Raw genomic sequence first — 13,630 nt, 5'->3', positions numbered from 1 at the left:
GAGCCTTTAGAAGCAGCGAGAGTGCTTCCACTCACTTATTTCCACGTCGCCAGAATGTCGTGGGGGGTCATACTTTATGAAGCAAATAATGCAATCCTAGAGACGTCTGCTCAGATGTAAACTCCCATTGGAGCTTACTTCCAGGTAAGCACACTGAGGATTGCAGCTTAACATCACAATCCAAAACACAGCTCATATATGAAGGGTTGGGGAATGGTTCCTGAACACAGTATAGCATAAAATCATTGAACTGTAGAGCTGGAAGGGACCCCGAGAGTCATCTAGTCCAACCCCCTGCAATGCAGGAATCTCAGCTATAGCATCCATGACAGATGGCCATCCAGCCTCTGCTTAAAAGCCTTCAAGGAAGGAGAGTCCACTGCCTCTTGTAGGAGTCTGTTGCACTGTCCTGAGTCTTCTTCCTCCTGCCCAATTTACATTTGTAAGCTCCTTGGGAGCAGGGAACTGTTGCAGTTCATTCACCTCCACCACTCTTTGTTAAAACAAAAGCCAAACACCCCCGCCTCTGCCTTATTATTCATATACAGTGGTACCTCAGGTTAAGTACTTAATTTGTTCCGGAGGTCCATTCTTAACCTGAAACTGTTCTTAACCTGAAGCACCACTTTAGCTAATGGGGCCTCCTGCTGCCGCTGTGCCGCCACTGCATGATTTCTGTTCTCATCCTGAAGCAAAGTTCTTAACCCGAGGTACTATTTCTGGGTTAGCGGAGTCTGTAACCTGAAGCATATGTAACCTGAAGCGTCTGTAACCTGAGGTACCACTGTAAATGCTTTTACAAAGAACAGAGAGAGAGAGAGAGAGAGAGAGAGAGAATGTGAAGTAGGGAAGACATTTTTGAATGAACAAAATGGGCTTTTCTTCCTCACCATTGTGACCACACAAAATAGCCATGGAAGTTGCCTTGTAGCCAGGGGGCCTCTGGGACGCAGCAGCAGGTGCTGTTGAGAAGGAAGAACCCTCCAGAAATAGGGCTCCCTCCACCTTCACTTCCATAAAAGGTTGCCAAGAGGCTCATCCCCCTGGGTCCTGAGTGCTGAGCACTTTTTCTCTAGCTGTAAAAGGGAGTGACTTCATGCCCTGTCCTCGTGCTCAACTCCTCCACCGGCAAACTCACCTTCTCGAAGCAGTTCGAAAACACCAAGAAAATGGTGAGTCTCCTTTTACCTGGAATTTCCGCAACTTTGAATTAACTGGAATTATGCTTTCAGAACTGGGGAGCGTTTTATGGCTCAGTGGTTAGAGCACCTGCTCTGCATGCTGGTTCAATTCCCAGCATCTTCAAATAGGGCTAGGAATGTCCTCTGACTAACAACCTGGAGAGATGCTGCCAGTCCGTGTGGACAGTACAGGGTTAGATGGACCGATGGTCTGATTCAGCTTAAGACAGCTTCCTATGTGGGTAGAGCATCAGTGGCAGAGCATCCGCATGGCATGCAAAAGGTCTCAGGTTCAACCCCTGGCATCTCCAGGTAGGACTGGGAGAGACTCCCTGCCTGAAATCCTGAAGAGCTGCTGCTCGCCAGTGTAGGCATTACTGAGCTAAATGGATAAAATGTTCTGACAGTATAAGGCAGCTTCTTCTGTTCCTAACTGGAGGTTTCCTGTTGCACTGAAAAAATGAAATGGGGATAGAGGGACATTGTCCCTCTGCCTTTCCCACAACTTGGGTTCATCCAAAGTAGTGGACTTTGCAGTACGTTTAGGAAGGTTAGCAAAAGATCTTTAGATGGTTGAACAGGACCCCTTCCTTTAGAACAAGTGTTAACCAAGCTCACGGAAAAGATCTCTCAATGTCTATTTGACAGCCTTTGCTAAATGGAACCTCTGTGGCAGACCTCTAGATACCATCACCAGAAAACCTGAGCTTCTCAGAGGAGGTTATCTAGCTTTTGATTATTTGCTTTTATAGGCAAATCTCCCAAATGTAGGACTAAATAGATTTTTAAAAATTTGATGCAGCAAACAAACAAAAAAACCCAACTTTTTATATATTATTCAAATGTTCTCCATAAATCAGACCAGTAACAAAGTATTGCTGTTTCACACGGTGGGATTTTTTTTTGGGGGGGCAGGGTGTATTATGCAGCAATAGGGTATTCATAGTGGATTTATACAAGGCCAGTCATCCCTCCCCTAAATCTTCACCCATAACTAGAGTTCTCCTGTCCATTCATCTACCTCCTTCTCCAGGGTGCTATATAATCTGTATGAGGCTCAATGGGACAAATTCATTCTCTCCAACATTCTGAGATGGCTGAAGACCACTCAGCATGCTTATTCCTTTGTGGGCTGCTTGTCTGAGAGAGTGGGGTTTGGGATGTGTGTGCATGTGTGTGTACTTTTTGCTTATTTTATTATTTTAATGCTTAGTGGCACAGATTTGGCACTGTTTCTGCTGGCATGGGAGCACTGTGTTTGCAATCAGAGGGATTGATAGAGGACTTTTCACCAGTGCAGCTATTCAAGGGTGGGTGTGCATGTAGCAGCTTCATATTCAACTTCCAGGCTTCAATATTGAAGGGGGTCCAAAAACATGTTGTTGTATCTAATTAAGTGCTACTGAGAGTGGACTCATTGAAATCAATAGTCACGATCTAACTTGGGTCTGTTGATTGTCTTGCTCCTGAGAATGTGATCCCAACCAATCAGAGATCACATAGTGTAGGTGTGGGAAACCTTTAGCCCTCCAGATGTTGTTGAACTACAACTCCCATCAGCCCTAGTAAGCCTAGCCAATGATTATAGGAGTGGCAGCTCAGCAACATTTGGAAGGCAATCAGAGGCTCCCCCTGATGGATTAAATGTGATGCGGTGCTATGTAACCTATCAGATTTGGGCATGCGATGACATCACAAAGCTGATTCAAGGTGGCTGCGATGTTGCCTGGTTGGATATCTGGCTCATTCTGAAAGGATAAGTCATTCAGCCCATTTTGCATCCCATTCTCAAATTACTGAAAGAGGACTATATTCCCACCACCACCAAAAAGGCCCACCCTCATTTAAACGCCTCATTTTTGCCAGCAGTGCTTTCAAAGCATTGGGTGACTACAGTTAATGGGGAAAGTCCAATCAAAGTTCAGAACTTCAAAGTTCCCTTGATATATCAATGAAAGAGCATGCCTATTATTACTAATATCTTCCTGGATTTCTTTTTAATAAAGCAAGTGCTTTATCAAGCAGGGATCTGATATCCCAAGCACCTTTCTCTAAAGAACAATCAATCATATTTATTATAATTGTTGCAAACCATGCAGCTGATGTGTTGCTGTAGCAACAATTACCTTCAGCGCTTCCCCTTCTCAAACAGTTTCTGTTTTCTCAGTCTTCAATGAAATAAAAAAAACCTCATTCATGGGATGCCAGGGTACACAGTCTCCCCCTGGGAGCGGCGATACCCTCAGATATATATTTTTCTACAGGAAAGTGGGAGAGAGGAGTGTTAAAGGACACAATCCTGACCCTAGTTTTAAAAAGTGGGTTGTAGGCAACATTAGTCCTGCTCAGAATAGACCTGCTGAAATTAATTGACCTTAATTAGTCATGCTCATTAATTGCAATAATCTGGGTCAGACCGACCCTGTGCCCCCAAAATACTATCAGAATCACCACTCTTTGCAGTTAATGACTAACCCACCACTGACCCCTATTCCTCTTGTTCTTCCTTGCCCCCGCCTCTCTTACAAACATATATTTATTTCACCGGCACACTCTCCCCACTTGTTCACCACAGCAACTAGTATATGGAGGCATCCTGCCTCCGACAGGATGGCAGAACACAGCCTGTATATTCACTATAACTTTAAAGCACATTCGAAACACATTATGTCCTCCAAAGAATTCTGGGCATTGTAAGTTCACCCCTCCGAGTGTCGCAATTTCCCAGCAACCCCCTTAACAAACTACAGCGCCCAGATTTCTTTGAGGGAAAGAATTATGCCCTTGGGTTCTTGATCAGTTGGTTAGAGCATGGTGCTGAGAACGTCAAGGTCGCAGGTTCCATCCCCATATGGGACAACGGCATATTCCTGCATTGCAGGGGGGGGGGTTGGACTTGATAATGCTCCAGGTCCCTTCCAACTCTATGATTCTACAAAAGCACGTGCTCTGAATGTGCTTAAAAGGCTTAGTGTGTACACAGCCTATGTGGCTAGCAGCCACTGTTAGCCTAACCCTCTTCCAAAGCCATCCAAATTGGTGACTGCCATGGCCTCTTGGGGGAGCAAATGCCCTAAGTTTAGCTGTGTGTGCAGGGTGAAAAAATCAGTTTCCTTGGCCTGCACTTGAATCTTCCAAAATACTGCTTTACTGGATAGCTCTGAGTTCTAGTGTTAGGAGTGAGGGAGAAAAACTTCAGAGATTCTCCTCCAGGTGATGCAAGGCCAGAGAGAAAAAGGTGGCAGAGTGTTTGTGGAATTTCCTCCCCCAAGAGGCCCACCTGGCACCAACCTGATTCTTCTTCCACCCCTAAGCAGACATGTTTATTCTCCCATAAATGCCCCCATGTCCTTTAAAAACATTTTCTTTTCTTTTTTTGTTATATTTCATTTCTGCATCTATTTTTTGTGAAATGCCCTAGACGTTGTGCTTAAGGGGATGGTAAACAAACCTTGATCATATATATTGCAGAGGGTTGGACTAGATGACCCTTGGGATCCCCTTCCAACTCTAGAATTCTATTATTTTACCTCCCACACCCCTGGCAACAGCTATGGCCAAAAGCAAGACGTATTCCAACAAAGGGCAAATTAAATTGGTACATGGCTTCCATTAGACTAGGTAAATAAATAAATTTGCAGTTATATATTGGAAATGCCTCCGACCACCCCTTGCTCGAAAATGCTTTGCTGATAATAAAATCATTCTGGGATGGATTGAATAGCGCTCAGGATCCTGAAGCTACACAACACTGCCCTCTGGTGTTTGCTCCTAGTTTGAGCTCAAAATTAACTCTGAAAACAGGTGGCAAGCTTTCTCCTCTCTTCTTCCTCCCAGAAGCAATGGTGTGTGTTCCCTCTTTACAACAACCCAGTGAGGTTGGCTAAACTGAGAGGCTATCTGGTGAATTTCATGGCTGGGTGAACAGCTGTGCCCAGGTCTTAAAAACGACAAACAAATAGTATTGTGGCAAATTAAGGACAGACTGGCGAGTTTAATTTTGGCACAAAAATAAAAAGTTAAACCTCCAAAAAAAAACTGGGGGGCACAAATCACTAAGGAATATGGCTATTTCCTCAAATCACACATGGTGGAGGGCTACTGATGGTTTGTCCATGGTGAGAACAAAGGGAAATGGAGTTTTTATTATTATTACTTCTAAAAAGGTAAAGGACCCCTGACAGTTAAGTCCAGTCGCGAACGACTGGGGTTGCGGTGCTCATCTCGCTCTATAGGCTGAGGGACCGGCGTTTGTCTGCAGACAGCTTCTGGGTCATGTGGCCAGCATGATAAGTCACTTCTGGCGAACCAGAGCAGCGCACGGAAATGCCGTTTACCTTGCTGTTGGAGTGGTACCTATTTATCTACTTGCACTTGATGTGCTTTCAAACTGCTAGGTTATATTATATATAATTACATTATATATATTACATTATATATGTAATATATAATGATAATGATGGCGCCAGGCAAGCATCCCTGGGGAGAGCATTCCACAAACAGGGAGCCACCACAGACAAGGCCTATTCCTGTGTTGCAGAGAGTACAGTGGTACCTTGGGTTAAAAACTGAATTCATTCCGGAGGTCCATTCTTAACCTGAAAATGTTCTTAACCTGAAGCACCACTTTAGCTAATGGGGCCCCCTGCTGCTGCCACGCCGCCAGAGCACGATTTCTGTTCTCATCCTGAAGCAAAGTTCTTAACCCGAGGTACTATTTCTGGGTTAGCGGAGTCTGTAACCTGAAGCATATGTAACCTGAGGTACCACTGTACAGTGATATTTATTTACTTAGGGAAGAGGTGAGGAAATATTTTCGGTCTGAGGCAACCTTTTCTCTCTTTTTTTGTTTTCTTGTTGGGGGGGGGGAGAGCAAATGAGCAAATACCAGCGTCTTGCTTTCTCTCTCTCTGGGTGTGTGTTAAGGCTTGCAAAATTACAAAAGGGGGCAACCCTAAGGGAGCAACTCTCCTGAAACAGGCAAACAAGACATGAACATGCTCTGTGGGCATGGAATCCTGGCTGGCTGGCAGGGATAGGGCAGCACAGATCCCTGGAGGGAATGGAACGGAGTACCGTGGGAAAGGAGGTTGGCTGGGGCCCCCTGAACAGGAACACTACCCAAGGCATCGTTTTGTCACCCAGGCCCCAGTCGTTTAATGCCTCTCTTCACCTGCAGTCGATCGCCTTGACGCCGGAGCAGATCACTGAGTACAAGGGCATCTTTGAGATGTTTGACGAAGAGGGGAACGGCTTGGTGAAAACGGATGAGCTGGAGAGGCTCATGAGCCTGATTGGCATCAACCCCACCAAGAGAGAGCTGGCAACGATGGCAAAGGATGTGGACAAAGACAGTAAGGATTCCCCATCTGGCCTGGCTTTTCAGAAAGAATTCTGGCCCCCCAAATCTAATAGTGCTACAATTAAAGGAAGGGCTGTGGAAAGAGAGAGAGTTTGTGTTTATCAATCTATCTGGGAAGGGTGACAGCTCAGGGGTGGAGCATTTGCTCTGCATGCCAAAGGGCCCAAGTCCAATTCCTGGTGTCTCCTGGTAGGGCAGGGAGAGACAACCCTGCCGTGCTGCCAGTCAGCATCAACAATGGTGAGCTTAATGAACCAATGGCCTGACTCAGCATAAGGGCGCTCCGTATTATCTTGCTATATACATAAAAATGTAAGACGTTGTCACGCTCTGCAGTTTGCATAGCTGCTGATAGGCAGCCACTCCAACTGCAGCATGTGGAACGGCAGGCTGGTCCAGCCAAGTCGTTTAACAGAGGGGGAGAGCCACTCTGAAACACCTCCCACTTCTGGTAAACACGCTTGTGGTGAGGTTTAATGGAGGCGAAGAAGGTGCTTTACACAGCGGCTTAGCAGGCCACTCTGAAGCACCTCCTCCTTTAAAAGGGGGTGGAGCTTGGTGCCAGCTATGGGGGGGGGATAGGTGACGGTATGGTGCAAAGTGGGGTTGGGGGTTGGTCAGGTGTGTGGGAAAGGCAAAGAGCTTGGCGAGTGGAGCAAACAGGGGCAGTAGCATCTCTCTCTCTCTCTCTCTCTCTCTCTCTCTCTCTCTGTGTGTGTGTTACACATACATTCTATTTTTCTCCCCCCCTGCCCACACACATTAGTTTGCAATTCCCAACCATTCCTCCCAGTAAAAGGAGCCTATTTATAGTGGTACCCTCAAGGCAGGACTGTGTGGCAGACCAGGCAGAGGGAGGAGGCAGCCGGGTACACTTGCCCCAGACCTTGGAGGGCTAAGCCAGCCAGGGCCCCCCACTAGGGGCTTACTGGTCTTACACTGCCATGCCAAGATCAAGACAAGCTCTGCACAGGCCTGGTACAAATGTCTGTGGCCCTACGCGAAAAGGATGAGCAGAAAGCATCCCAAAGTACAGCAAAGTCTAAAATGTCCAGAGTCTAAAATCACCAATGGAACTTACTTTTGCATAAGCACAGCCAATGTAAAATCTGCACCTACTGTTTTGCACCCACTGCCCCTGGTCCTGACGACCACTGACATGTGTCCCTCGGACAGCTGTCCAGAAGGGAATGTTTTCGACCCTTGGGTTGAAAAAGAACTGGCTTATAGGAATGCATTAATGGATTCCAGAAGTCCTTCCTTCCTTTTCTTCCCCTAGACAAAGGCACCTTCAACTGTGATGGGTTCCTGGTTTTGATGGGGATTTACCACGAAAAGTCAAAAAACCAGGATGAAGAGCTAAGGGCAGCTTTCAAGGTCTTTGATCAGGAGCACAAAGGCTACATTGACTGGAACACCTTGAAGTAAGTGAGCAGAAGACAGGGCAAAGGAGGGTGGGCGTTGCCAAGTCTCCCGTCCAAGTTTGCTACTCACATCCACACCATTTAAAGTACATGGCTTTGGCCCAGAGAATCCTGGGGGTTGTAGTTTAAGGGTGCTGGGAGTTGTAGCTCTGTGAAGGGTAAACCACAGTTCCCATGTGGTTGTAGTTGTTTTGGTATGTATGTGAGCCCAGCCTCCATTCTGTACAGACTAAAAAATGCATAAGAACATGAGATGAGTTTGCTGGATCAGTCCAGCAGTCTGGATGCCACAAGCAGGACCCGAGCACAATGACATTCTGTACACCTGCCATTTCCAGGAATTGGAGGAAGAACATAGCCATCATTCCGGTTTTGACGAGCATTCACCTCGAAGAAACCAGGATGAAGAGTTAAGAGTGGAATTCCCAGATTCGTAGGCATTGTAGTTTACCCCTCCCACAGCCTTCTATTCCACAAATTTGTCCAGTCCTCTTTTCAAGCCACACAGTATTCATCCTGGCCCGGAGCAATCCAATTCCGCTCATCCAAGATGACATCTGTGATGGTTGTCATGTTGGCAGCCATCACTGCCTCTTGTGGGAGTGAGTTCCATGGATTAAATATGCGCTGCATGAATCGAACGGATCTATAGCTCTTTGTGAGTGCAGGTAAAGCAGAACCTCCATGTTTAGAGGCAGCATACCAGATAGTGCACAACCACGCCTTACCTTGGCCTCTGCCCTTTAGGTATGTGCTGATGAACGCCGGGGAGCCGCTGAACGAACAGGAAGCAGAACTCATGATGAAAGAAGCTGACAAAGATGGGGATGGGACCATTGACTACGAAGGTATCAGAAATGCATGGGGAGTTAGAAGGGAGGAACGTCTCATAGGTACAGTCAGCCATATAGAATCATTCATAGAATCATAGAACTGTAGAGTTGGAAGGGACCCTGAGGATCATCTAGCCCAACCCCTCTGCAACGCAGGAATCTGCAGCTGTCCCACATGGGGATCAAACCTGCAACCTTCGTGTTATCAGCACCATGCTCTAACCAACTGAGGCACATCAGCACCCCTATCTTTTTGTTCAAAATACACATGGCATTAATAAAGTACGTAGACACAATCTAACAATTGGCAAGACTTCCACAGTTCTGCCTCCTCCTAATTCTCTTGTCACCAATGCAACATGGTCTTACTTGACCTGGGCTTTGTGGATTGCATTCTTATTTTTCTCTTTAAGAATTTTGGAGTTTTAATGAACATTCCATAGCCCCTCCCTAGCTGAGTCAATGGTTCAAGACTGCTCAACCTTAATCCAGCAAACCCATGGTTTTTACACATTTTGTGTGACACACTGTGCAATACTGTACATGCCTACTCAGAAGTAATGCCCATTGAGTTCAATGGGACATAAAGCAAAAGCAAAAACTCCACCCCACCCCCACCCACTGCACACCTTGGTCTGTAGAGTTCACAGAGTACAACAGTATTTGGCTACACCCTCTGAGATACCACCATCTGACTTTACTGTCCCCGCCATTGTTTTGCACGTATCCTGAACTCAATTTCCTAACCAATTTCCTAGTAGGATGTTTGACTTGAAACACAGATAAACCCAGGAAGCACCATCACAGTTCTTCAGGCCTTCCAGGAGATGGCAATATAGTGCACCATACTGACATTAGTCAGTATCCGTATTTGATAAATTGCAGCGTGTGCCACTTTTCCTACTCTTAAAACAACTGTCCCTTAATTTGCTTTTACAAAATATGTGGCAAGGATCTAAAGACCGTTCTTGCATTGCAGGAGGCCATGCGGTGGTTGCTGCCCAATCGTTTGATCCCACAGATTGTGATATAGTGGTTAAAGCGTTGGAATAAAACCTGGGGGAGACTAGGGTTCAAACCCCCATTTGGGTGACCTTGGGGCCAGTCACTGCCTCTCAGCCTAACCTGCTTCACAGGGTTGTTGTGAGGATTAAATGAGGGGTGTGTGTGGAAAACCATGCATGCAACCTTGAGCTCATTTGAAGGAAAGGTAGGATATAAATGCAATAAATAAATTGAAAACAATGCTTGGATTACTACAGAAACGTGGTTGTGGTTTTTGGTGGTGCAGACAGTGGCGTAGAGATGGTATTATCTAGCAGGAGGTTCCTTAGACAGTTTCCCCCAAAGACCAACTGAGCATGTTGCCCACCCACAAGATCATGTATGGACAAAAATGTTTGGCTCAGATGCACTCTCCAACCAAGGATGTCCCTGTACATGTTTGTTTCAGAGCAGCAAATGGAGGGGTGCTTTTTCTGCTTCTGCAAGACCCATCCAGGCTAAGGATACAGCTTGCCTGTACCCTGGAAAGGCTCACTAATATGACCAAAATCTCTCTGGCTTTGACTCCAGAGACTTTGGGTTCTCAGGGCGCATCCTTTAGGGTCTGACATCTCTGGGCCATTAATTCAGGCCTGGCCCTGTCAATAATAATAATAATAATAATAATAATAATAATAATAATAATAATAATAATTTATTATTTGTACCCCACCCATCTGGCTGGGTTTCCCCAGCCACTCTGGGCGGCTTCCATTGAAACCAAAAAAACACTAAAATATCATACATTGACTGCATTCAGTCAAACATGCAGCCCCCTACAAGGTTGCTCAGAAGGTCATGTGTCCCCTCCCCCTGGCTGAAAAAATGTTCCCCACTCCAGGAGTAGTGTGAGGCATTGGCTATTTCCACATTGCCAAAGGAGAAGGAATACATTAACCCCCAAAGAGGAATATATTTGAATAAGGTACACATATGTAGAGATGCAGTTTGCAATAACTACTATGCACAATGCATCTCACCGTAGCAGGGAAGATTGCAACTGGGTCCCCTATGTGTCCTCGTTGGTATGATGTCCAGGTGCTCACTGTTAGTGGAAGACCTCTATTTCGGCGATGTGTCAGTGGCTGCAGCTGGCTCCATTCACCCACACCTGGCTGCCGTTTCTGGATTTCTATGCTCTAGAGAAAAAAGCAAACTATTGTCACGGACTGGTTGGAAACAGAGGAATGGGGGGAGGAACCAGCTGAGGAACACCTCCCCACACACACACACAAGGGAAGAAGGATGAGAGGTCAGAGGGAAAAGGGGGGAAAGACCGGGAAGAGAAGGTATCAGGAGCTGAAGAGGTAACAGAGCTTAGTGAGCTGGGAGAGTCTGTAGCAGAAAGTAGTCCAGAATCAGAGGCAGAAGGTGAAGCAGGAAAGTGAGGGAAGGGATGGCAAGAGGCAGAGATGAGTCAGGCTGGTGCAGAGTCACGGGTGTCTCCCCCTCCTACTGTGACAAGCCCCCTTCTTTCCTGGTCTTCCAGAACTAGAAGAGGTATGAAAAGGGCAGAGGAGAGGTTGGTTGCACCCAGGCGCAGTCTCTGATTGCTTGGGGAAAGACCTGGAGAGGAGGGGACTTAAACAGCTGCGAGAAGGCGGGGACGTTCAGACTTATCAACTGGTTTTCATGGAGTAAGACCACTGGGAATGAGCTACTCTGCTCATTAAGTCTAACACACAACCAAATCTGCAGAAATAGTGTTTTTGCTAATAAATAGTTAAATCTGACTTTAAACTGTGTGATTACTTACCGGCATGCTCCTGTGACAACTATTGATTGGCAATTGAGGCAGGGTCCTTGAAGGTAGGTTGCAGTCTGAGCGCCTGGAGCTAGGAGGCAGAAGGAAGGGCACACTAACAAGGCAGAAGGAAGTCAGAAGGTCTGCAAGGCTTACCTCTCTCTTAAGCTGCTGACTGGCCCCTTCAGTGTCACCTGATTTTCCAGGCCACATGGACCATGCACTGTTGGAACAAACTTGTAGCGGGCCCCATGCACACCATACATTCAAAGCACTGTAAGTAGCCATTGCTTCTCCCAAAGAATTCTGGGAGTTGTCATTTGTTAAGGGTGCCTAGAGCCATTAAAACACCCCTCACAGAGTCGAGTGCTTTAGCAACCAATCCCTCTTCCCAGGGAATTCTGGGAATTGTAACGCTGAAGGGGATAGAGCTTGTCTCCTAACAATTTGCAGCATGCTTAACAAATGACAGCTCCCAAATTTTTTTTGGCGGGGAAGCCATGGCTGTTTAAAGTGATCATGGCCAAACTCTGGGAGATAAGGGCCTGACCGGCAGGACTCTACACAACACCCAGGCCTACCTCAAACAGGGCAGAACAATGACTGGCTGGTGCTGATGGTCAGGCCTACCAGCGCAGGCCTCCATGTGAAAAGAGTGGGTGGTACCTATCGAGTGTAATGCTTGCTAATAAGTGGCTTGGACTCAGATTACCAGAAAGATCGTGCCTCCCTTTATGAACCTGCCCATGTGCTAAGATTCTCAGGCGAGCACCCTGTCTTGGTCCCATTCACATCAGACGCACAGTTGGTGGTGACTATGATAGAGTGAGCCTTTTCTGTGGCTGCTCCCAGATTGTGGGATTCTCTCCTCCCAGCTAGACTGAAGATCTCATCAGGCAGGCCTTTGAAAAGGTGCAGATGATGTTGACCAATGGACCAACCATTGGGACTACATTTATATACCAACTTTATCTCCCAAGGAGCTCAGGGTTCTCCTCCTCCCCTTTTCATTCTCACCACAACCCTGTGAGGTGGGTTAAGAGATTTACCCAAGGTCACCCAGTGAGTTTCATGGCCGAGTGGGGATTTGAAACCTGGTATCCTACAGGTCATAGCTTGGAGAAGTGTGCTATAAATACATTGCATGTAATAAACAAACAAGCCCCCCTGAGCTCAGCAGGGCTTACGTCTCTTGAATTTGTGTTTGAAAATACAGCAGAAAGTTAAGAAATGGGCAAGGGGAGGAAGAAAAATGATCAGTTCCACCTTCTTCCTAATAAATATCTATGTTTGTTTTCCCCTTCTAGAGTTTGTGGCGATGATGACCGGTGAATCATTTAAATTGACCCAATAAGGCCCACTGGAAGAAATTAATTCTTGATGTCAGAGTCCCGTCCCCACTCTCCACCCAAGCGACTTTCCTGCTTGCAATGTAAATAGACAAAAGGGGCAAGTCTCACAATGTCTGTAGGTAAAATAAAAAATATTGGTGTACAGATCTCCACATCCCTACAGCAAGAAGTTTGCAAGCAAAGAGGGGTGTATCTACATGACAGAGTTAAAACAGGTTTAAAAGTGTAATTCGGTCGTTCTGCAAAAAGAGCCAGGCTAAGCCACTTTACAGAGGATTCTCCTTCAGCTACAATTCCCAGAATTCTTCAGAGAAGACCCCGGAACTCCGACAGGCATCTACCCCACACAAAGTTAGCATAGCTTTAAGGCTGTGTACTCACAATACTTTTAAAGCGCATTATTTCCCCCAAAGAATCCTGTGAGCTGCAGTTAACCGTGCTGGGACTTGTAGCTACGTGAGGGGTAAACTACAGCTCTCAGGAATCTTCATGGGAAATAATGTGCTTTCAATGTGCCAATACATGGTGTGTGCCCAGCTCAAGTTAAATCGCCTTGGGCAATTGAGGGCTGGAAACTGGACAGATTGCACTTGTTTAAGATTCATATTAATAAAATTTCAATGAAACCAGGTTCCGTTTTCTTTACCCCCTAAGTGTGGCTTTTTGGGTAGAATCAGTGAAAGAAACGCA

At 46.2% G+C, this 13,630-nt stretch overlaps 1 protein-coding gene and 1 long non-coding RNA gene across 3 annotated transcripts in view; one reads left to right on the top strand and one right to left on the bottom strand.

Moving 5' to 3' along the window:
- LOC309536526 overlaps positions 1–12,888 on the bottom strand; it is a 37,349-nt gene extending 24,461 nt beyond the window's left edge. The window contains exons 1-3 of one of the 2 annotated variants that reach the window (XR_014221575.1): positions 12,170–12,888; positions 11,601–11,679; positions 10,825–10,983 (exon numbers count right to left, since the gene is read on the bottom strand). This is a non-coding gene — a long non-coding RNA (uncharacterized lncRNA). Of the gene's footprint in view, positions 1–10,824; positions 10,984–11,600 lie in introns of both variants that reach the window. The other variant, XR_014221574.1, reaches the window with a different exon arrangement.
- CALML6 (calmodulin like 6) lies at positions 1,001–13,084 on the top strand. Its single transcript, XM_082230688.1, has 5 exons — positions 1,001–1,172; positions 6,361–6,535; positions 7,823–7,967; positions 8,715–8,815; positions 12,896–13,084. The coding sequence occupies exons 1-5, from the start codon at positions 1,170–1,172 to the stop codon at positions 12,940–12,942; spliced, it is 471 nt and encodes a 156-aa protein (XP_082086814.1). The 5' UTR covers positions 1,001–1,169; the 3' UTR covers positions 12,943–13,084.
- Positions 13,085–13,630: the final 546 nt, after the last annotated feature.

This window comes from Podarcis vaucheri (assembly GCF_965113315.1).
Source record: "Podarcis vaucheri genome assembly, chromosome: 7".
In the NCBI taxonomy this organism is placed as follows: domain Eukaryota; kingdom Metazoa; phylum Chordata; class Lepidosauria; order Squamata; family Lacertidae; genus Podarcis; species Podarcis vaucheri.
The sequence above is the reverse complement of the archived record's forward strand: the minus strand, read 5'-3'. Positions and strand labels throughout refer to the sequence as shown.